This window comes from Lates calcarifer, linkage group LG11, assembly GCF_001640805.2.
Source record: "Lates calcarifer isolate ASB-BC8 linkage group LG11, TLL_Latcal_v3, whole genome shotgun sequence".
NCBI lineage: Eukaryota > Metazoa > Chordata > Actinopteri > Centropomidae > Lates > Lates calcarifer.
This window is the reverse complement of record NC_066843.1, coordinates 8,093,274-8,116,371: the sequence shown is the minus strand read 5'-3', so window position 1 is coordinate 8,116,371 and position 23,098 is coordinate 8,093,274. Positions and strand designations below refer to the sequence as shown.

General features: G+C 40.3%; 4 protein-coding genes across 6 annotated transcripts in view; 3 read left to right on the top strand and 1 right to left on the bottom strand.

Moving 5' to 3' along the window:
* Positions 1–125: 125 nt before the first annotated feature.
* On the bottom strand, positions 126–1,581 carry LOC108902650 (coiled-coil-helix-coiled-coil-helix domain-containing protein 5). The gene is made up of 4 exons (XM_018704590.2): positions 1,438–1,581; positions 1,075–1,215; positions 838–989; positions 126–508 (listed from the first exon to the last, which is right to left on the bottom strand). Coding segments are annotated over exons 1-4 (324 nt in total). The 5' UTR covers positions 1,440–1,581; the 3' UTR covers positions 126–479.
* Positions 1,582–1,683: 102 nt separating this feature from the next.
* On the top strand, positions 1,684–10,832 carry atp13a1 (ATPase 13A1). Its single transcript, XM_018704587.2, is given in 26 exon segments — positions 1,684–2,362; positions 3,273–3,362; positions 3,672–3,935; positions 4,051–4,206; positions 4,367–4,436; positions 4,528–4,634; positions 4,776–4,905; positions 5,039–5,094; positions 5,242–5,368; positions 5,512–5,649; positions 5,750–5,772; positions 5,774–5,871; positions 6,031–6,188; positions 6,544–6,719; positions 6,819–6,929; positions 7,055–7,180; positions 7,267–7,375; positions 7,564–7,757; positions 8,309–8,405; positions 8,493–8,677; positions 8,902–9,016; positions 9,118–9,314; positions 9,473–9,615; positions 9,758–9,869; positions 9,958–10,101; positions 10,203–10,832. Coding segments are annotated over 26 exon segments (3,591 nt in total). The 5' UTR covers positions 1,684–2,008; the 3' UTR covers positions 10,314–10,832.
* Positions 10,833–12,677: 1,845 nt separating this feature from the next.
* Positions 12,678–16,712, top strand: LOC108902645 (kinetochore-associated protein DSN1 homolog). The gene is made up of 11 exons (XM_018704586.2): positions 12,678–12,796; positions 13,042–13,078; positions 13,195–13,477; positions 13,589–13,662; positions 14,189–14,261; positions 14,366–14,453; positions 14,571–14,627; positions 14,756–14,827; positions 14,933–15,080; positions 15,808–15,895; positions 16,020–16,712. The coding sequence occupies exons 1-11, from the start codon at positions 12,762–12,764 to the stop codon at positions 16,100–16,102; spliced, it is 1,038 nt and encodes a 345-aa protein (XP_018560102.1). The 5' UTR covers positions 12,678–12,761; the 3' UTR covers positions 16,103–16,712.
* Positions 16,713–19,132: 2,420 nt separating this feature from the next.
* Positions 19,133–23,098, top strand: part of pbx4 (pre-B-cell leukemia transcription factor 4) — a 27,135-nt gene continuing 23,169 nt past the window's right edge. Inside the window, exons 1-2 of one of the 3 annotated variants that reach the window (XM_018704584.2) lie at positions 19,133–19,876; positions 22,177–22,290. In XM_018704584.2, coding sequence (XP_018560100.1) covers positions 19,692–19,876; positions 22,177–22,290 — 299 coding nt within the window. In that variant the 5' untranslated portion in view covers positions 19,133–19,691. The remainder of the gene's footprint in view (positions 19,877–22,176; positions 22,291–23,098) is intronic. The other 2 variants (XM_018704582.2, XM_018704583.2) reach the window with 2 other exon arrangements.

Sequence of the window (23,098 nt, the reverse complement as noted above, 5' to 3'; positions counted from 1 at the left end):
AGGAGAGTCTGTGTGGGAGCGATACATTCCAGTTTAATATTTGACTCTGACTCAGACTTGGAAAGAGCGAGGGTGGGAAAGACAGTCATAAGCAACAGAAAACAACAGAGGATGACCACACTGGATGAGTAATACAAGTCTGATGTCATTTTTAATGAAATGGTTTGATAAAAACAGTACAAACCAGACATCCTCACTTACAGGCAAGTATAAATGTTATTTTCACATGAACACAACGTTAACAAGGGAAGGAAAAGCAAACAGAAATCACGTATTCTCCACCACCCATCTACCTCACAGTGCTATAACAATCCCCCAAATTTTATTGTTGTGAATGCATACATTAAGTTACACAAAGGAAAACAGATGTCCTAATAGACACTGTACATACATTAACATGGCTGGGCCACATGAAACCAGCTCATCTGTGTTTCTGTGGGACCAACTGTAATCTGGAGGTGATCGATGATGTTGGAATACTACGATGGTTGAGGTACTGGATTTGTAGCTGGGAAAAGAAAATGAATTTATTGGTATTTAACAATTCAAGTAATAACACCTAAACATGGTACAGTGTTAGTCCCAATTTTGATGATGTAATAACCAAAAGCATGTTGTTTTTATGTCCAAATTCTCAAGAAGTGCAAGACAACATTTCACATGTGAAATATTCCAGCATGCACAACCCATGCAGTGTAATTAAAATACACCCCTGCCTCTTGAAGTGACAAGTGAGAAGGAAAAATTAATCTGCAGACCATCCATTTCTTATGTATTGATCACTTGCACTGACAATTGTTCATATGTGACCTTGAGCTGTTTCCATCAAAGACTTACCCACTCCACTGAGGTCCACTGTCTCTGCACAGCCCAGAAAGCGAGCCACATGTGGTGAGCAGGAGGTAGGTTGGTCCTGCTTTTCTCTCAGGCAGCGCTCAAACTCCACAAACTCCTTGGAACAGTCTTGTCTTATCTTCTGGATCACTGGGCTATCAAAACATATGTAGGAATTATGCAAATTTGCTCTGGTATAGTGGAGGTGTGACATGGTGGGTATGAATCTGTTTGCCTTACTGTGATGATGTGCACTGTGCAACCTTCATTTTAAGTTCATGGCACTTTTGTTGCCATGTTGATGGGTTGGAGGCCACACATGACCCATATGCCTCAATTTCTTTACGGCAATACTTTGCCGTGATATCCATAGCAGCCTGCCTGAAAGGTGACAAATGAATGTATTTCATTAGGGGGGTTTTAGCGCCATCGATCATTAACCTGAACTTTCAATAGCAAGAACAAACAGTAAAGTAGTTATGAGGAGGATGCAGCTTTATTTCCCAAGTCGCATACGTCTTTACAGTCCGTATCTACTTCTCTGTCTAGACTGTGGGAGATAGTGAATACATTGATGATATATGCCATATTTAAGATCCTTACATGTTGCTCTTGCTTGTCTCAAACGAAGAGGCTGATCAATCAAGGTTACAGCAGCAATATTTCGGCATGTGGAGCCATGTCTTTACGGCGACTACATCGTACACACCCGTTACTATCTGATTGGATATAAATACAAAATTGTGAAATAGTTGTCTAATGCTATTGGTTCAGGTTTGTTTCAATCTCGCAGATTGGCCACGCCCCCATTATGACGACGAATTCTTTAAAGGGGTAGCCGTTGCATCGCATAACAGAAGGATTTAACTACAGATGTTGTCGATATTTTGTCAAATCAACCATTTTATTTTATAGGAGACTTATTACGCAAACTACATAATTTGCGTATAACTGTGTGGAAGATACCAATGTTTGATTTTTCCGGTTCAACCATTACGTGTTTTTGCGTGTTTACGTATGCGGAAGCCACGGTCAGAGAACGAGCGATTCAGTAAACGGGCTCTGAAGGCTGGACCGAGCACCGCTCCGTGTGTACAATCGTATTTTTACCGGTTACAGCTACGACGGGGTGGTGGTGGATGTTAGAGGGGGCCAGAGGAGTGAGTAAAGTACAATGAACGACGCCAAGAAAGAAGGGAGTATGGCTGCAGACGGGATCCGGGGACCGGGTGAGCTGCAAATGGCCCCCTCTGTGAACCACAACCAGCATGACAGCGGCACCAGCGACGAGCTGGTGAGCTCGGTGACGCTGTACAGACGAAGGCCCCGGCTGCTACACGGCACCATTCTCCCGTTTCTGGCTGTTCTCTACCCGGGCTGGCTGTACGTGTGGTTAGGAGTGTACGGTGCTTCAGAGTATCCGGAGGCAGGCCTCCTGGCGCTAGCCGCTATCGGGATCGCGCACGTCCTCACAGCGCTCTCTGGTTATTGGTCCGTGCACGCGCATTGTTGGCTCACTTGTTCCAAGGTAAATATCAGCAATAACAAGAAGTATGCAGAGATATCTATAGAGAACCACTGTCTTCCCCCATCCCCTTCAAATAGAGGTCAAAGGTCAGGGATAGCATGAACCTAGGAGCAGGTGCAAAATCAATGACTTGCTCAAAGGCACTGTAGCAGGGCAGGTGTTGGGCTTTAACGATTTTTATTTTTTTATATAAAACCCTTTCATAGTCAACAGAAGATTGCCATATTTTCTTTCTGCCAAGCAGGTTGTAAAAACCTGTTTGACTCTTTGACATTACACTTCCTTCAAGCCAGACAAAGTTGATTTAGAAACGAAATATGTGTTCTGCAAACCAACAGGTGATTGATATTTAAGGGTTTTTTGGTATAACACCTGTTCAGTGTCTAGCAGTAATTCAGGGCATGGTAAAGGGAAGTGAAAATGAAGCTGTCATTTTCAGCTAGCATTCCAGAGAATTTCAGAGAAGCCTTACTGGCAGCATTGGTGTTGCTCTGCGATTTAAAGGGGAAAACTGTGTTTCATGACACAGTATTAAAACTGTTACTATGATGTTGTTATAGTGACAGACGGTGATTGACATGTTATTCAGCATCTCTGTGTGTTTTTGCAGCAAGCAATTACAGGAGAGTCTAGATTCTACAACAAATGATTCTACAAAAAATTGTAAACCTATCTTCAGTATAATCAGGTATAATTTTTGCAGGGCTCTCTCAAAAAAGAGATCTTACAGTTAGTTTAAAGATTAAAACAAAGTTAAGGATTTTTTAAGAATATGCCTGTCCCAAGCAGTTATATGTCAGGACATGTCTCGTTTGAGAGGGACAAAGCTGCAGAGACACACAGCTATACCAAAGATAATAGTAGCATGCCACAGCATGTGAACTTGTCACCTGTTCATTTGTATACACAGGAGCCAGACCCAAACAAGGCTACGCTGGCAAAGGTTATACCCACCCCCAACAACGGCTCTGCTGAGCTTGTGGCACTACAGAGGGACCAGGTCAGTTCGCATATTAACTTTTAGGATGCTCCAAGTTGCCTTAATTGGGATCATGTCTCAGACCTCACATTCTGGGTCTCAAAAGAGTATCATTATCTTGATGCATTCCTCCCCTGATATACCATGACAGTTACTTATATTTGTCACCTCTAAAGTGGAAGAGGTTAGGTTAGGTTAATTAATGTGTAATGTAATTTGTCTAAAGTATAAATGGTATAGAAAAGCTTTTCCAGTTTATGAAAATACTTGTGCACCTTTCTTGGGTGAATGCTGTAAGTTAAAATGTCTTTTTGTTGTTCTGACCAGCAGGACGAGAATGGAGAGGAGACTCTATCTTTGGAGTTTCAAAAAATCCGTTATGTCTTTGACCACCATGAGAAGAAATGTTTCCTTCCGATAGCATTTCCCATCAACCACGCAATGGGCTACTTTCAGTCCTGGCGTGGCTACCAGGAGGAGGCGGAACTCAGAGCTGCGGAAAAGCGTTACGGCACCAATCGTGCCGAGATGGTGGTGCCTGATTTCCTGGAGCTCTTTAAAGAGAGGGCCACAGCTCCTTTTTTTGTTTTCCAGGTATGTGTATAAGTGAATGTTTCTTTATGATTTAACTGGTTTTGTTGTAAAATTGTTGGACCTGGTAATAGTGTCTGTATCCATGTGAAGTTATCTATCCTCTGACATCCATCAGGTGTTCTGTGTGGGGCTGTGGTGTCTGGATGAGTACTGGTACTACAGTGTTTTCACACTGTTTATGCTGGTGGCATTCGAGGCCTCTCTGGTCCAGCAGCAAATGAGGAATATGTCTGAGATCCGCCGCATGGGAAACAAGCCCTACATGATCCAGGTAGTCTTGATCAAATTTCAAATTTAGTATTTTAAATGTTAATGTAAATGTAAAATGGCAAACAAACATCTTGTCTTGCATCTCAAAACTCTATATCTACAGTGTACAGTATTTTCCATACCTTTAAACATCCCAATTTATTGCATGTATTTTTTTTCAGGTGTATCGCAACAGGAAGTGGAGACCTATTTCAAGTGATGAGCTTGTCCCTGGTGACATCGTCTCAATAGGTAAGTGTCTTTGCAACGTTTTTATATCTTCACTACAAACATCAGATTCACACCGTTAGTGTGTGTTTCATGTGTACTCTTTTCTGCACAGGACGTTCACCCCAGGACAACTTGGTACCATGTGATGTGCTGCTACTCAGGGGTCGTTGCATTGTGGATGAGGCCATGCTGACTGGAGAGTCTGTGCCCCAGATGAAGGTTAGAGACAAACTTGTATATGCATGATAACATTATAAAGAGCTCAGTGTATAGACTTTGTAATATACACCTCAATGATTCTAAAGGGCATAGAATTATTTGGGCTCAGTGTAATAATTGTTGACAACATGGGGTGTGCAGGAGCCTGTAGAGGACCTGGACCCAGAGCGAATCCTGGACCTTCAGACAGACTCTCGACTCCACATCATCTCTGGTGGGACAAAAGTGGTCCAACATAGCCCCCCTTTAAAGGCTAGTGCTGGACTCAAACGTAAGTGCTAATTCCTTTCCTCATTTATCTGTTACCAAATGGCTGTTGAAACAGTGAATTCAATAGTCCATTTATCTCCCATCTTTACCATTACAACAAGGTGCAACCTCTTAAAAAATTTTTTTATGTACAGCTGTAGATAATGGCTGTGTGGCCTATGTACTGAGAACAGGATTCTACACCTCTCAGGTGAGGGAGTTGCTCAGTGCTTCTGTATTACTACACTCCATTTTTTGTTGCAATGCATTTTAATTCTAGTTTTGACAGCATGCCAGTGTAGAGCATGTTAAGTCAGCTGTCAAAGTGTGCTAATTGTATGTACAAATGTTCTTCCAGGGTAAACTATTACGGACCATCCTCTTTGGTGTGAAGAGAGTGACGGCCAACAACCTGGAGACTTTCATCTTCATCCTCTTCCTTCTTGTGTTTGCCATTGCTGCTGCTGTTTATGTGTGGGTAGAAGGTGAGGTGCACAGAATCAACTCGTTAAGATGTAATGTTTATTTAACACAGCCATTAACATAGTCAAAGTGGTGGCTAATAGCTGCAGGTGAGGGCATAACTAAAATCTAAATACTATCTTTGTGCTTTGTATAACTCCCTCAGGGACCAAGGATGTCAGCAGGAACCGCTACAAGCTGTTTCTGGAGTGTACATTAATCCTCACTTCGGTGGTTCCACCAGAACTCCCCATAGAGCTTTCCCTGGCAGTTAACACATCTCTTATTGCCCTGGCTAAACTTTGTAAGTCTGTTTGTGCTTTTGTCCGCCGTGTATGTCAGATATATATCAAGAGACCTGGACAAAGCAACTTATAATGCTCTTTTTTTCTGCTCCTGCCTAGATGTATTCTGTACAGAGCCCTTCCAGGATACCATTTGCAGGGAAAGTGGAGGTTTGCTGTTTTGACAAAACAGGAACACTGACCAGTGACAGTCTGGTGGTGCGAGGAGTAGCAGGCCTCAGGTAAATTCCGCCCACCATTCTCAGTGTTTTACTTTAAACAGCATAATTTGTAAAGCACAAACACAGAGCACACTGTACTGTGGTTTAAGGTAGTTAACATTTACATTTTAACATTTGCACTATATGGAGCATATTGAGTGATGTTTGCATCTATGACAGAGAAGGAAAGGAGGTGATGCCTGTTTCTGAGATCCCAGTGGAGACACATCGGGTGGTGGCCACCTGTCATTCACTGGTCACTCTGGATGATGGACAGCTGGTTGGAGATCCACTGGAGAAGGCCATGCTGACAGCTGCTGACTGGACCCTCACTAAAGGTACAGGGATATGACCTCCACTAAATGCAAAGTGTAGGGCAGTGGCAGGTATGTGAGAAACCATGTGGATGCTCATGTTTGTGTTGGCCCACAGTCATGTGACCCCCCCCATTAGTGTGTCTGATTTGCAGTACAAACTTAATGGTTGGACCAAACTGTTTTTCTTTTCTGTATAATTTCCTCAGTCCCTTTTAGAGTAATGTTGTCATTAAAATGCAGAGAAACCTTTGCATTTTAACTGTAGATGTTGCATAGTAAATGTTGTGTTAGTGCCATAGAGATCATAATGAATTCTTGTACTCTTGTTCTTTAATGACACAATGCATGCCTCATTGACGCATGTCGCTTTGACCAGACGAAAAGGTGTTCCCACGAGGAATCAAAACCCAGGGACTTAAGATCCACCAGCGTTTCCACTTTGCCAGTGCTCTGAAGAGGATGTCAGTCCTGGCCTCCTATGAGAAAATGGGCTCCACTGAACTCTGCTACATCTCAACTGTCAAAGGAGCTCCAGAGACACTGAGAGGAATGGTACATGCAGACACCATCCTTAATACATATGCTATTAGACATGCTACTTTCTTACCTAACCGGAAGTACCTACTTGTCTTTTAATGTGACTGTTTGTAGTTTGCAGAATGTCCAGCAAGTTATGATGAAGTCCACAGGGAAATGTCTCGGGAAGGGGCTAGAGTCCTGGCCTTGGGTTATAAAGAGATGGGACACCTCAGTCATCAACAAGTTTGTATTTCATTTTACTCCAAACCATCAGAGATTGTCTGATGTGAGAATGATCCGGAGTGTTCTTGCTTGACAAAAAATTGATTTTCTCAGAAACTGAGCTGAATATTTTTTGGGTCACATAGGTCCGGGAGATGACCCGCGATGCTCTGGAGTGTGACTTGCATTTTGCTGGGTTCATGGTTGTGTCCTGCCCCCTTAAAAGTGACAGCAAGGCTGTCATCAGAGAGATCCAGGAAGCATCTCATCATGTAATTAAGCTGACAATACACAATTGTGCACATGTACTCAAACAGCATGGTTTTAAGATGAATGATTCCTTTCTCTATGCTTTCAGGTGGTGATGATCACAGGCGACAACCCTCTAACGGCATGCCATGTAGCGAGAGAGCTTCACTTTATCCAGAAGGAACACACACTTATATTGCAGCCAAGCCCAGATCAGAGTAAGAAAAGTCATAATTTTTACATAATTGATTAAATTAAAATGTATTACTCCAGTAAGCCAACAGAAATAAAGGCTGTAGCTAAAGGAAACAAGGATTCTTCTGGTAATCCATTTACAGGAGGTTTTTTTGACCAAGGACATAGACAAAGTGTAGAACAATGTATCTGATGCTGTCTTGTTTTACAGGTGAATGGCAATGGGAATCCATTGATGGCAGTGTGCACGTACCAGTGCCCCCTCCCTCTGTTTCATCATTTGTGCATCAGTTTGACTTGTGCGTAACAGGGGAGGGGCTAGCCAGACTTAGCTGTGACCCTCGGCTACTCCACACCCTCTTGCCTCACATACGAGTGTTTGCCCGTGTCAGTCCAAAACAGAAGGTAAGTCCTAAAGCAGCAGCTGTATCTCCCTTTAAAAATAGTAGTGCTTATGTATTTTGTACATTTAAAGGAAATACCTACCCTGTTAACAGAGCTAAAAAATGAACTACAACCGTCAATAACTGGTTCAGCATTTACAATGTGATTTTATATTGAGCTTTATAAACCATTTATAATGATTTATAATGATGTTAACTAAGCCATTTCTGCTGTCTATCTCAACTATCAATAGCCAGTGTCAAATGTTGTTGTTTTTGTCAAAGAGTAAGGGCTTTTGTCCACTGTGAGAATAGTCTACAATAGAATGCAGCAAAAAGACATGTATTTTAACTAGAGGACACTACTCATTTAGTCTGGTTTGTATATTTCTCTAGGGGTTTTTGAGAGGCATTTTGGGAAATCAAGGGAATCAGTTCAGTTCGATCATTTTGAATTTGACAGATCAATGGTTCTGTATGTAACAATGTAAACGTCTACAAGGGTGAACCTAAAAAGGATGTTTTGGTTTCTGAAGTGATATGCTATAATTATGATTGTCTATTGTGTTTCAGGAATTTGTGATCACCAGTCTAAAGGGGCTGGGTTATGTAACACTGATGTGTGGGGATGGTACAAATGATGTTGGAGCTCTCAAACATGCTCACATAGGTAAGGTTTGTGAACCATCAAGACTTTGTGCCTGTGTACAGTATGACATCGACAGTAAGCAGTAACGAACATTTCTTTTTTCTTCAGGTGTTGCCCTGTTAGCCAATGCCCCTGAGCGCATGCCTGAAAAAAAGAAACGGGGTAGAGAGAAGGAGACATCTACAGCAGAATCCAGACCTACACCACCTGTCAGTTCAGGAGGCAAACTGAGCTCCAGGGCAGCCAGGCAGAGGGTGATGGCCCAGAGAGAAGAGCAGCTTGCTGCCCAAAAGGTGTGTGTCTTGAGGAGGGACCTCCTCCCTGATACTTGATGGAATAGATTCAACAATTCTATTCTCCTAGCTTGTATTTCCATTTTAGCCTTTTCCCCACTCAGTCTACCAACGTTGACAAACCATAAATCTATTTATAGCTCAAAACAGAGAATAAATTTGCCTCTCATTAAATTAAAGAGTTTAGTGAACTGGTCTAAATGTTAGGGTTTATTCTGTAACAGGAGAGGATTAGTCAAGTCTTACGGGAACTTGAAGAGGATCAGGTACAAGTAGTGAAGCTGGGTGATGCCTCCATTGCAGCTCCTTTCACCTCTAAACTCTCCTCTATACAGTGCAGTGAGTAACATGTTTTTTCAGCTCTCAATTTTTGACACAGTTGGCAAAGATTTAAACATAAAGTCACTTTTCACTTCTGAAACTTGTCACTTTGTCCCCAGTCTGCCACGTAATAAAGCAAGGCCGCTGCACTCTAGTGACAACGCTCCAGATGTTTAAAATCCTCGCTCTCAATGCCCTGGTACTGGCCTACAGCCAGTCTGTGCTCTACCTCGAGGGGGTCAAGTTCAGTGATTTCCAGGCAACCCTGCAGGGCCTGTTATTGGCTGGATGCTTCCTCTTCATCTCTAGATCAAAGGTTAGAATTTATACAAGAAAATAGGGGCACTGCGTATTTCTGCTTGATTGTTCTCCTTGAAATGTTATCTTTATTACTTGTTTTTTTTCTAATATGACAAATGTCTACCGTTTTGATAGCGACCAAATGAAGAATCTTTTTTTCTTCTGTTTACATAGCCACTGAAAACGCTGTCTCGAGAGCGGCCCTTACCAAACATCTTCAATCTTTATACGGTGTTGACTGTGCTGCTGCAGTTTGCTGTTCACTTCTGTAGTCTAGTGTACCTTTACAGAGAGGCACAAAGCAGAAGTCCACCCAGGTAAATAAGAGTAAGACAGAGAGAAGAAATGAGAAAGTAAATAGTAAATAAAAAAAATAATATTTTGTAAATGGCAAGTTAAATATAGATATAACTTCAGAATAATTATAATAATAATTCATTTGTCCTTTCTCTCTTGCAGGGTGGAACAGTTTGTAGATCTATATAAAGAGTTTGAACCCAGTCTAATTAACAGCACCGTGTATATAATGTCCATGGCCATGCAGATGGCCACCTTTGCCATTAACTACAAGGTACTTATTCTTAATGCCATTATAATTTGTTATCTCTTCATTCATAATAGTATAATAGATTCACAGCATTTCTTGTTGTGTCTGATAGGGTCACCCTTTCATGGAGTCTCTCAGCGAGAATCGACCACTACTATGGAGCATCGCTCTGTCAGGTTTAGCGATTGTGGGACTTCTTACTGGTTCCTCACCAGAATTCAATGAGCAGTTTGCTCTTGTAGATATTCCAACTGAGGTGAGCCGACATTATTTTACCATGTACTGTTTTGTTTTGATAATCTTGTAATAATGATGTACCCCATGAAGTAAACCTGCCATCTGTGTACTTTCTTGCAGTTCAAACTGATCATTGCCCAGGTCCTGGTGGTGGACTTTGTTGCTGCTCTGCTGGTGGACCGTGTCCTGCAGTTCCTGCTGGGCAAAGGAACACTCAGGCTGCCTTCTTGAACTCAGTGCCAACAGCGACCGCTGCCCTTACCAACAAAACTGTAAAGGGAGAGGGGATTTGGATGAGGAAGACAATTAAAGCTGTTTTGTGACATACACAAAACAGCTGAGACAGTCATGGCGAGCAGTTCTGTACACTCCGCGTGTCCCTTCCTTCATCCTGCTCTGCCCCTCCTTAACCATCTGTTTTCCTGTATTTTCAAGAGCTCTGAGTTTCAATTCTCTTCCTGTTTTCTTCACAACCCTTCATTTTATTTCTACATCTCTCTCTCTCTCTCTCTCTCTCTCTCTCTCTCTCTCTCTCTTTCATCTGTCCCTCCCCACTGCTACAAAAGGCCATGAAGACAGCAGTATTGAGTGGAGTGTGAGACTGTGTGCCAGCAAGTGAAACATACAGGCACACAAAAGGGGCATTCTCTAAGAGAATTGCAAAAGTGTTTTTGATTTTTTTGATTCCTCTCCTTGATTTTGTAAAAAGTGAAAAACATCTCTAACAGACTTATAAAGACTTACAAATAATGAAGTCTGTCAAGTGTTTTGTCAAATACAAGTACTGATGTGTCTGCACATGGAAAGGACGATTATGTCCAGCTGGTCATGAACTATTCTGGTCCTAGAAATGGGTAAGTAAGGAATGATCACAGTATAAGACCATAGTGTCACAGTAAAAAGAAAGACATTCACCCAGTGAAACATTTTATCTCGTGGGACGTGACACTGTCCAAAACAAGTTGTATCAGCTCACTAAACATCATTTGGTTGAAGAAAAATTTGAAAGCTTGTGAACTGTGTTTACTTACCAAACATGCTAATCTCAGGAGATCAACAACAGATAACTGTTTGCTATTTACCTTTTATATGAACTTACATGAACCTTTTTTGATGAACAAACTAGAGCTGCATAAAGAAATTCTGTTTCCCTGAGAAATCAATAGAGCAAAGATAAAATTCATGATGTTCAGAGGTATACTATATGCACAATCAAGACAATGGGTTTAAGAGGCTGTCATCTCAGAGGTTTTGTTTTTGGCTCCTGCCAAATGTTGGGACTGCTATTTTCTGCTTAAATAACAACACACTGGAACATATGTTTTAGACAAAAACATGATGCAATTTTCACATTGCCCAGTTTATACTATGATTAATACAATATACAAAGATCTGTATTTCTCCTTTAGAGACCGAAAGAATTCACTTACTAATCACGGACATTTTGGCCACCTTCCTCAAATGAATGATCCTACCAATGCCTCTCTTTTATTTTTGAGGTTTTTTGTTGTCCTTTTCATTTGACTAACATTTTTTTTTTATAATTGTCTTGTTTGCAGCTGTTGCACACAATATCTTAGCTTTTCACCACATGGTTGTACTTGCGCACAGGAATTTGCTAAATAATGATTATGACACCAGGATACAATGAATTCAAGTAAATTACAAAATCTGACCTAAAAATTATGCTTTGTCAGACACTCCAGAAAGGAACTACTATTGAGTTTTACAAGGACAAATCTATTTATCCACTAGTCTGTGGAAATAACTACCATTTAGGGGTCAGGACATAACCCATAATGGATGTGCAGATTAGGGTGCCTGTTAAGGAAATGCCAGAGTCAAACTTGCAGAGATGTGCAAATGGAAGACAGCAACAGAAATAATAGAAACACAAGAAAAGAGAAAAAGACATGTACCATGGTAGGTGTGTGTTTCCTTGAAAAGCTGGGTAAGTGCTGGTTAAGTGGTGTGAAAGGGGAGCTATTTAGGTAGTATTCATCTCAGCAGGAGACCTAATTATAAGCTAATGGATGAGCACTGCAGGGTCCCAGAACATATCCATATCCTTTAGATACTGGTACTGGAAAAAATGAGATGCACTTTGTGCTTTTGTCAGATTACTTTGCTTTTAAAAAGCATTCAAATGGCTAGCAGATGGGAAAAATAAAACCAGCATATACAAAGGAGGTGAGAGCCAGGACTGACCCTTTGAACTAGTCAGTCAACACTTGCCCCTCAATCTGGGGGATCAGGAGTATTGGATGCCTTCACAGCCAGAGGGCACCTCTCTACAGAAACCTCTATCATTGGCCTGCATTTTATTTTCGGGAGTGTCAGTGACAGAATAATTAAAAACATATATATATATATATATATATATATATATATATATATATATATATATATATATATATATATATATATATATTATGTCGTATTATGTCGTTTTCCACTGCATGGTCTTTAATTCGTAAAATCTACATCTTCACAATGAAATCCCAGCACGCCTTTTTCTGTATTCAAAAACTACAGTTACCACGAGATTCTGCCTTTGTTCCCTTTTTGCAATCGTTTTGGTCTCTGTTACAATCACACTACATTTCCCATGGTCCTTAGCTCAACAGAGGGGTTTGGTTTGTTGGGCGCGCGCTGTGAACATAACTATTTGAAAGAAAAATGGCGGAAAAACATTTGGAAGCTGAACGAGACGGGTGTATCCTTTTTTATTTTAAACTTTCGTGACAGCCGACTTTACGTTAAAAGTTTGCGATGTAATGAGAAAAGCAAAGCATATCCAGCTAAATTGTTTTCTTCGTTTGAATTTTGTCCAGAACAAATTATTGTTGTGGTCTGTATTTCTCAGTAACATAAACGTGTCAGGGAAATACCATAGTAACCCGTTTTACTGATATTCTGTACACGTAACGTTAGCTTGTAAATTCACATTTTTTTGCAGTTGCGGAAGTGTCGCCGTTGCTGAAAACCAGAATGAGGTATGCTTTTTTAAACTCACATTTAAGCTAGCTAACTAACCAACAACCTCCAGTAATCCTTCATCGATGAGCCAGTCGTGTTACATAGGTTCATTGCTGTTTTGCTCTTTGTTCAGTCTCTGTATACCAAGGTCAACTCAGTGACACAGACTTCGAAAAGATGCTCCTCCAAGAGCCCCGACACAGCTCCCCCACACAAATCTCCCCGTACCGACCCCCTATCACCCACCATGCAGACACCAGGAGGAGGACAGTTAGAGACCGAAAAACAAGAAGTTCGGGCAGAAAACACGGACGGACCTTCAAATCCTTCTGTCAGCTCCAATGCACGGAGGAAATCGTGGAGAAGAGCCACCATAACCCGACGCTCTCTCCCTGCTCTTCCCAGCCCTTATCAAGGTGTGATGTCTGTCTGTCCCGGCTACTGTAATAATTAAAGAATGATCATAGAGTATTTGTGTTTTTGTGATATAAATATCTATAAATAATAAATTATTGTCTTTATTATAGCGTTGTGCAGGGGCATAAGTACATCCTTGTCACAGCAAGAGAGGCTCGAGAAATTGATGGAGGCTTCAATGAGGGTGAGTGTGGAAGGATCATATGCATAGAAGGAAATTAATTTTGACAATTTTAACTGAAACTGAAAAATGAAACAAGCAGGTTCGGTATATTACTTTTCATCTAATAGGCATTGGTTGTTTATGATGAAGATTTTTTTTCATTTGAAAATGTTTGGAAAGGTGATCGATTAAAAAAAGGAGCAAAGTTGGTGTTTAACAAGTAAAGGTGCATGGGCTAAAACACTAAAAAAGCGCCCATTTTTATTGAATTGCAAGTAATGGCTGGTGATTTTGCATTGATAAATTGGCATTGTTATAAGAATAAAGCATGAGATTTACTGAAATTTTTATTCAGAAATTCAGTACTTTACAGACCTCAAATGTAATGGAGTAACTACCTGCTGTGCATAAGATTTCCTAATAAAGTACTCATGAGGAGAATGCTTCAGTCATAATGAGTAGACTCTGTGAGTCGCATCATGCAGTTAATTTTAATTAGACATTACTAAAATTCCTGATGGTTTAATCACTGCTGCTTTGTCTCTAGCTGGCAATTGAAAGAACTCAAAATTCACTCCAGTCAGTGCCGAACACCTCACTGGAGTGTTTTCAAAAACAAGGTTTGTGCTTGCACCACTTCAATCAGTACATCATATATTTAATGGAAATTTGATAGAAATATTCAGTTAAAGTGATTTTGATGTCTGTGTCTTTCATGGTACAGTTGAACACATGCAGAAAGAGTGGGGTTATCTGGCCAAAAGCATTCACAGTGAACCAAAGGGTCAACCACTGCTGGCAAGTGCAGCCAGGTATTGTAGCTATTTTATTTATTCACTTTACATGTAATGAATTGATTGCTTTTTGTTTGTTTTTGCCTACAGATTCATAATTTTCAGTGCATTAATACCTCTGTTTTTTACTTTCAGTTCTTGTGATCCTGTAGTGCAGAGAGCCATGAAAAAAGTCCAGAAAGCCATCAGTAGGCATGTTGTTCTTAATATCATTATAGCACACAAAGTATTTTTTACAAATACATTAAAACTTATAAAACAAAGATGTTGTGCCCTATCACATGATCTGTGTTTTTTTACTGGCCTGCATTGTGCTTTAGGCTTCAGGCTGAGAGTGAATCTTGGGAGGCACTGCTGAACAAACATCGGAGTAAAGCAGAGGAATTGGAAAGGTAAACATATGTATTGTCACTGAGGAAACTGTAGCAATACAGTATTAAGTGTGTCTATTGTCTTCTCAGTTTTTATGTTAATAATGTGTTCTCAATTTGTTGCAGGAAAGTGGAGCAGGGCCAGGAGAGGGGCGTATCATTAGACTCCACATGCGTGGCCCAGTCCTCACAGTACCTTTTCATACAGAGTAAACCCAACTACCACGGTCTGCTCTGTAGACAACAGCCCATGCTTCACACTATGGCAATGATTGTATGTTTGAAATTAGATTTTATGTCTCTACTAAAAAAAACACATGTGTCATTACTAGGAATGGTTGATGGTTTTAGCAAAAGCAAAGGTCAGTAATTATTTTAAGTGCACTGTTTTTCTTAAATACCATCTGTGTGGTGGTGCGTGGTAAAATACTAAAGCTGGCACAAAAGAAATGGAGGAAGTGCTACTTGGCTGTGAGAGTGATGAAACACAAAGCAGATGCTACTGACTTATGATCAGCTTAAATGCTGTGTACCAGAAGTTGGAAGACATTTACTTTTCTCTGCAGTTCAGAAATGGCTCTTAACTGTCCTGGGTGACAGTGCCAATAAACTAAATAGTAAATTCACATTCAAGCTCTCTGATTACATTCACTTTGCTAGACAGGTGAATAATAACAAATTCAATGTGAGATAATACAACTAGTGCAAAATCTGTATTCCTCTGCCATATTTGCTATAGTTTCAGTGCTGCAACATGATCAGTGCTTCAAAGTCCCTGAACATCTATTTTTTTCAATCAGTCTCTTGCTATGAATGGTTGTATCCTGCAAGAACACAATTTTCTGGCAGGTTTTTTAAGCACTTTAAGCACAGTGACTACTAGTACTTGCATATGAAGGCATCACAAATGTCAAAAATAGTTAACATCTGTATTATCCTGTGTTTATCATCTGCTTTATCATGTTGTGCAACAAGTTATTCTATTTTTTTATTATCTGTAGATGGACACCCAGTGTAAGATGGTTAGAGAGCTTCTGTCCATCAAGGAGCAGTCACAGTTATTGGTGAAGGAGACTAGTGGCCGATTGGGTAATGATTTTATTTGTCTTACATCTTTTCTGTCAAATAATTTTGGTACTTTAATATTATTAAATTTAAATTTAATCAATGAGCTGGCAATTTAACATTTAATCTGGTTACTTTTTCTTACCAGCGGCAGAGGCAGGATTCCAGGATCTTTCACCTGACCCAATCAGGAACCTTATGGCAGCCTTTTTGTCCTCTCCAACCATATAGTGACTTTAGCAGGAGGCAAGCATAAGCTATCAGTCTTGTAAAAGTGCATGGCTCTTTATGACTTGTATATGAGCTTATACAGTATATGTGTACTCTCTGGTAATTTTGATGTTATGTGATTTGGGAACAAATAATTTCTTTGCTCTGTCTTTATTGTCTCTTTTTATGTCACAAAAACTATTTTTTTTATATTTTTTGTGTCAGATAAAACCATTTCACTCAGCAGCAGGACTGATAATACAGCTAGCTCAGGTAATCCATGTGCTTGACCAGCAGGTGGCAGTGGTTGGCTTTACAAAATTGCGACAAGCTTGGTGAATGGCCAGAGAGGATTTTTCTGTTAAGCCTGAATTAAGTGCATTCTCACCTGTAAGGCCTGAAACTGTTAAGACTAGACTGCCAGCTGTTAGAATTGAAGGAATAGCCAAATGTTTCAGAAAACTTTGCCAACATCCTGCAAAACAAGGTTATTGGTCATTCTTCATAAACTAAAGACACCTCCTGGAAGTAATTACCTGTTCAAAGTGATCTTCTGTCTTAAAATGTTCAAATTTAATGTCTGTATCACAAACCAAAACTGATTTTGTCTTTAAAAAATCAACAGGTTTAATTTTTTTAGTCATGGGATTTATTTGAAGTGACATTTTAAGCAGTTTCATTACTGCTGTTTTACAAATATACTAAGTAATTTTGCAAAGAGTATACAGTAGTATATATTTGTCATGTCATTTTCATAAAAGTTTCATTAAACCTATTAAGAAATTTGCTGTTATTTCATTTCTAATTGACTTGTTTAACAGCATTAATCACAAAGATTATGAAGCTGTGAGCAAAATGAGGTTGGATACATAAAGATTCTGCTCTGTAGTTTGCCCACAGTCTTTAGTTTGTGTGCAGTCCTCTTTACATGCTCATCCTCAGTCACATTTACTCTCTTTTTGGTGCCGCATCTATTTCACTTCATCTGTGTCCCCTGACCATTCAGGAGGAGGCCCCTCCCCCACAGTGACTCACCCCCATCTCTTGCGTTTGGCTGGGTCACTGATGCAGAACGAAGCTTTGACATTGTACCAGTCAGTCAAAGCTTTGTTCACTATCACTCTTATCTCTTGGACCCATTCACTCATTAATGTTCATATTCAAATTTGTTTCTCTAATGATTACAGCATGAAAAAAAATCCTCTTCTCCCACTGCCTGCAGTAAATAAGAGTGAATGGCTTTCTGTGCTGTGCAGTTGTGATCTCCAACATGGAGTATGGTGAATTTTCCTTATGATTGTATTCAAGGGAGTGACTAGAGAGCACAGGGACAAGCAAAGAGAAGACAAGCGGGGTTGTGACCGTGAGAGTTGTGAGTACGGGAGGATGGTGCACAGCAGGAGAGATCGATTCTTATTTAGATGAAAATGAGGCTTGATGCTTGTGGGGTGAGAGGAGGGCAGCTTTAGCATCCAAATGAATAGAGGTTTCACAGAAATGATCCTTAAATGACTCACTAACAATAAAATGGAAAAGTTTACAAAGCCACTGACATAGTGTTTTTACTTTCAAAGAGGGTCTTTCTTGACAGTGATAGACACTGACTGTGGGGCTAAATGGTAACCCATGCAGCAACTCAAAAAAATGTATCATAAGGTGTTGCTTGAAACAACCTCATTGACTCTGGAAAATGGTATGTTAGAAGTCATTCATTAAGTGTTTGATTTGAATGCAGTGCATATTTGGATAAAGGTGCCTTGGGTGTGACCAGGCTCTCTATGTTCCTTGTTTGTAGACTATTATTAGGTGGAAAGGGAGGGTTCTTTTTTCCTATGTGAATATTTTGTTTTTCTACTTGAACCTTATAAAATTGTAGGTTTGGTTGTAGTGGGGACAACTTTTCTAAGGGATTAAAATCTTCTCTTTGGTGTAAAAACCAAGATGTCTGAATTGTGACTTGTACTACATGCACATGCAAAGAACAATTACTGTTTAGGTTTACTGTATTCTATATTCTTGTTGTCTCTAACTTTAGATTGATTAGCTACAGATTGTAGTAGATGGATGTGTGGAGAGTCAGCATAAACCACTGCCAGTTTGGTCCTACTCCCTCATGCACACCCATCATCTCTTCTCAGTACAGCAAGGCTGGCTGCAGCTCTCCTCCACATCCATTCAGCCAGCCATTCGTCTTGGAAAGCTGTCTCTCTGATCTGAGTGATAAACTACAGCAGAATCGCCCAGTTTGCAAAAAACAAGGACACTTGTTTTCAATCTGTGCTGTCAACATTTTCATACTGAAAACTGATGGGATGTTTCATTCATCAGGGGTTTAGGACAGAGTGATATTCTTAGGTTGGACTGTTTTGCTTTGAGATTGAATATTGTTTTGATATTTCCACAATGTGCCCATAAAGATGGATATTAGTGCACTTAAAGGCAAAACTTGTGAAATTATACTTGGTAGCAGAGACCAAATTTGTTTAAATACTCCTCATTTTGCTATTCAACACACATACTCATGAGTAACGACGGGTTATTGTGGCTTTTTAAAGCCAAGGAACTTTGTATTTACTTCAAACAAATTTTCAAAACATACCTGTTTAATGTTCCTAATGTATATAGCTTGTTATAAACTCAAATAGCGTGCAATCACAGTCCCTTTTATGTCTGAGTATTCACCTCAAAGTTTTGTTTAGAAAAGCAAAGCTGTTAAGGAGATGATTCCACCTTATCTTAATAAGAAAAATAGCATTACCCATTTATAATAGGACAGCAATGCTGATGACGTAAAGGGCTATCCATTTGTAAAGGCCGTGCACGAGGAGTATCTTGTCACCTGGAAGGGTGATGCAGTTATAGTATCTTGAGTGCGGCGTTAAAGAAATAATACTTCACACATCGATACCACCAATACATGAGCTAATGTAGAAATGTATACAGATTAGTAGCTCTCTTTTTTGTATTTTACTGATCAACCCACCCGCAAGCTCGCGCTCTGTGGTGATAGGAGTTCAATGGTCAACGCGACGCACACTGCTCGCGCAGCTCAGAACATCCCACATACTCGCGCGACATCAACAACAATGGCAAACCGTAGTCTGTTTTGGTAGGAGATTTCTGATTGGAGCTAGACGATCCGAAAGCTTCGTCGTTGTATTCGCTTCTTATTTGGTTTTTTTTTTGTTTAATTGGTCGGTTTTATTTTAAAACAAGCGTGTTCGTCTGTTGTTATATTTTTTTCGTCTTTCACATTTTTTCGAAAATGTGCGAGGCGCTGTTGGCAAGCTCACACAGTCTGTGCATGTGTGTCCCTGCTGCTTTTCTGCTGGGCTACAGCTACTAACCTAGCTGCTTTTCACTCGGTGGTTAGCTAACGTTAGCCTGGCCGCGTTTATTGACTTGAGGGGAAAAACACAAGCAAATGTAAAGCGTGTATGTGCGATTTGTTTTATGACAACAGCCCTTAACTATTTGCTAATCGTCGCTGTCGGGTATAGTAAGAAGTGTTGTATGATTTGTCGTAGAAAATACTTTGCTGGCTAGCTAACAGGCTAGCTATTTGTGTGTATTCTTCGACTGAGGAAAACGGCGAGTTTTCTTTGAAAGTATGGATGACCAGACCAGGATGATGACGGGTCTCACCGGACTCGGTGGACTACAGCAAGCCGATGTCGGTGACCCAGACTCGGTCAGGAAACAACAGTCTCTCGGTCAGCCTCAACAAGACATAGGGGATATCCTACAGCAAATAATGGCCATCACCGACGAAAGCCTGGACGAAGCACAGGCCAGGTAAGACAAGCGAAGAGCCATTTTCCACACATGATAGCTAAGCTAAAGTGCGCCGTATGTCTTATTTTTTGCTTTAGGGTTTAAGCGTCTCTATGAAACATTTGCGTAAGGTAATGCGTAATTGCAACATTAATGCAACTTCACCTTACATTTAAATTCGTTGCTAAACCAATATCGTTACATTTAGGTACAGAATAACTTGAACACCCATATTCCAGTGCTGTTGTACTTTGAAAGGGGTTTCTTTGTTACTTCAGACCGTGCTTCATTGCAAAGTAATTGTAAACATGTTCACTCGGTTAAAATTCGATAACGATAACGTTAATCTCAATTTGTTCATCAGTGAAGAGTCACACTAAAAAGTTTTAACTTCCAATTGAGTCTGTGGAAATGGTAGCCGTGTGAAATGCACATAACCACTTTGCCAAAACTATAGCTATAGCTGCTTTTGGTTTGACAAAATTGTTTCATTAATTACTGCATAAAGAAACCCCATAATATATATTTCAGTTCAGTTATTGATATTTTACCATTGGTTCGTTGGACAATATAAAGTTAGGGACGCCAATTTCCCTTTTACACTAGTTATCAAAACTACGAAGAAGTGTGTCAACAAATTGCAAAATGCTTTGTAAGATAGTGCATGTTTGCAAGTTGCTAGAGTCATAGCTGAGAGAAATTAGATTCTCTGGTCGTGTTGTCAAAGCTTTCACATAGTACTAATCAGACTATGCCAAATTAGATTTGCCTAATTATAACAACATGTATCTGAAACGCCGCTCTACGTCAAATGAGTGTCGATAACATTAGTCATTGAAATGCAAATGAGTGGATGAATTAAGGTTAGGATAAGGATTACTCAGTTGTTTCACGTATCAGCCAAGTGCTGTCTGTGATGACAGCAGTCGTTCATTCATATCACTCGTCACCTAATGTTTGTGTTAGAGGTGTTCTTACGAATCATTATTGTAGGGTGTATGCACTGCAGTGAGCGACTCACTCGCACTCATTTGCCATGTGGCTCAAGGAGCATAAGGTCAGTTTCAGATGAAGCGTCAGTATTTCAACAATAGACAACCGTCCACAGCAAGACTGTGGCCACAGTGTGATGTGTCATTAGCTAGTGATTTTCCACCCAACATTTGACCACCTGGTTCTCTTAATTAATTCACTCCTCTTTCACTCCCTCCCTCCCTGGTGTTCATCCTTTTCATTGTGTGCTGGGTGCAATCAATTCTCCTATAATGTGTACGCGAGTGCAGCTGTCCGCAAATCGAGTTTCTATTAATGAGATGGTGGTGAGGGGGAGGGATGATGCTATACCAGCAGCCTATGAACACTGGAATATTACCTTTTCTTCATTACAAGTTTGAGGACTTAATCAGGTCTTACTTCATGGACAGATACACATGTTTTTTTTGCTTTGGAATATTTCTTGTAGTCCATTATTTTTTTCTTCTTCCAGTCTTTTTTCCCTTTACCTTATGATTTCTGCTTACCATTTACAAAATGTTGTACTATGGTTAATCAAATAATGTAAATTACAATTATTTGCATTTAAAGGGCCAATTATAATGTAGGAAATCATTTAGCTGTCCTACTACTAGATGTTAACAGGCTATTCTGAAAAACTAATTAAAGGTGTGGCTGCTTCGGAAGTGCCAGAGGTGTCCTTGCTATATGCTTGTATTGATCTAAACTCTCATCTCAGAGCATGTCCTCTTCATGCTGTATGTGTGCAGAATTAATACTAAAGAGAGTGCAGCCTACTGTAGATCAGTGAGCCTGGTACAAATTGTGTGGCATGCACAAGTTCTTGGTGTTGCCATGTGCTTAATATGTATATAATCAATAAAGACAATTTTGATGATATTCATTTTCTGAATAGTATGTGCCTACCAGTAGCTGATAGACTAGTCTGCACCAACTATTCAATTGCTTGGCTATTTGCTAATTTGTTTGTCATGTAAAAGTAAAAGGCCAAAACTAAACTAGGTCAAAGAAATAGGCTTGCTCATATACAGCTATATACAGCAGTTAGTATGACTTAAAATTACAATATTTATCAACATTGTACTTAACTCAGGTTTGTCAGCCACACATCAGTCTTCGGTCCTTTGGTCATGATCTACAATTTAATGTGTGAGGTGGCTCACATGTGAGCATGACACCCTTGTCATGCAGGGTGGCAGTGTGTTGGGATGGGGAGTGGTCAGGGCAGCGCAAGAACTCGGTGTTGCAGAGTACACTTCCTGCACACCATCCGCCCTCATCCTCTCACCCTGTCGCCATATGTTCAGATGCTGGCCAGAGGAATCGCCGGCGCATTGGGGTGGATCAGACGACCCCACAGAGGGAGGGAGAGCAGGGGGGGGCATGGCAGGGGGTGGCCTGCCACTCAACTTCCAGCACAGGTCAGTATAGGACCGCATGAGCACCTCCTTCTCCCCCTCCTGCTCATACCCTCCATGCTGAAGGCAGCCCTCCCCCCAACTCAAATCCAGCAGTGATAGAATTGGTGGACAAAATGACATATTTAATGCTAGACACATAACTCTTAACATCATACTGCCTCAGTAATCTCACAGAAAGGCAGTCGTTCGTGGCATATACAGTAGGAGCACTATTTGCTAGTTCACCTTAGTCCCCTCATCAATATTGCAATGGACATTCACAACTGGAATTGGTGTTGAGGTCAGGTGTAGCCAAATCATATTCATCTGTGGTTGTTTTTAATGTGTTGTTGGTGATGTTATTGGAAAAAGAAATGCTTTTTTTAAGGGTGAACTTCAGGTTTTTGTTGTTTCATCTTTTCCAATTCATGCTCATCAGAAACGGAGGCCTCATGCTGGTTTTGTTTTTGTTTCTACCTAAACTTTGTCTATGTTGCACTTTTTCAGTTATATTTCAAAGTTGTTTGCCACTGAAACCCGTTTTAAGGTATAAATGATGTCTGTTGTGATTTGTAAAAGTATCAATAGAACACATCCAAATGCTTTTGTTTGCTTTATCTGTAGGACTAGTCTTTGAAAATACAGGGGGTGTACCAAATTACAGAAACATTTTTACAAGACAATGCAATATTACAACAGCACTGCAAACTATAGCCACACAGTTACTATGGAGTTTAATGACACCTCAGACATTCTCAGTGATAATGGAACATTATGAGCTGTAGAGGGTAGTATGTTGTACTGCATGTTTAGTTACATGTTTTGTTAT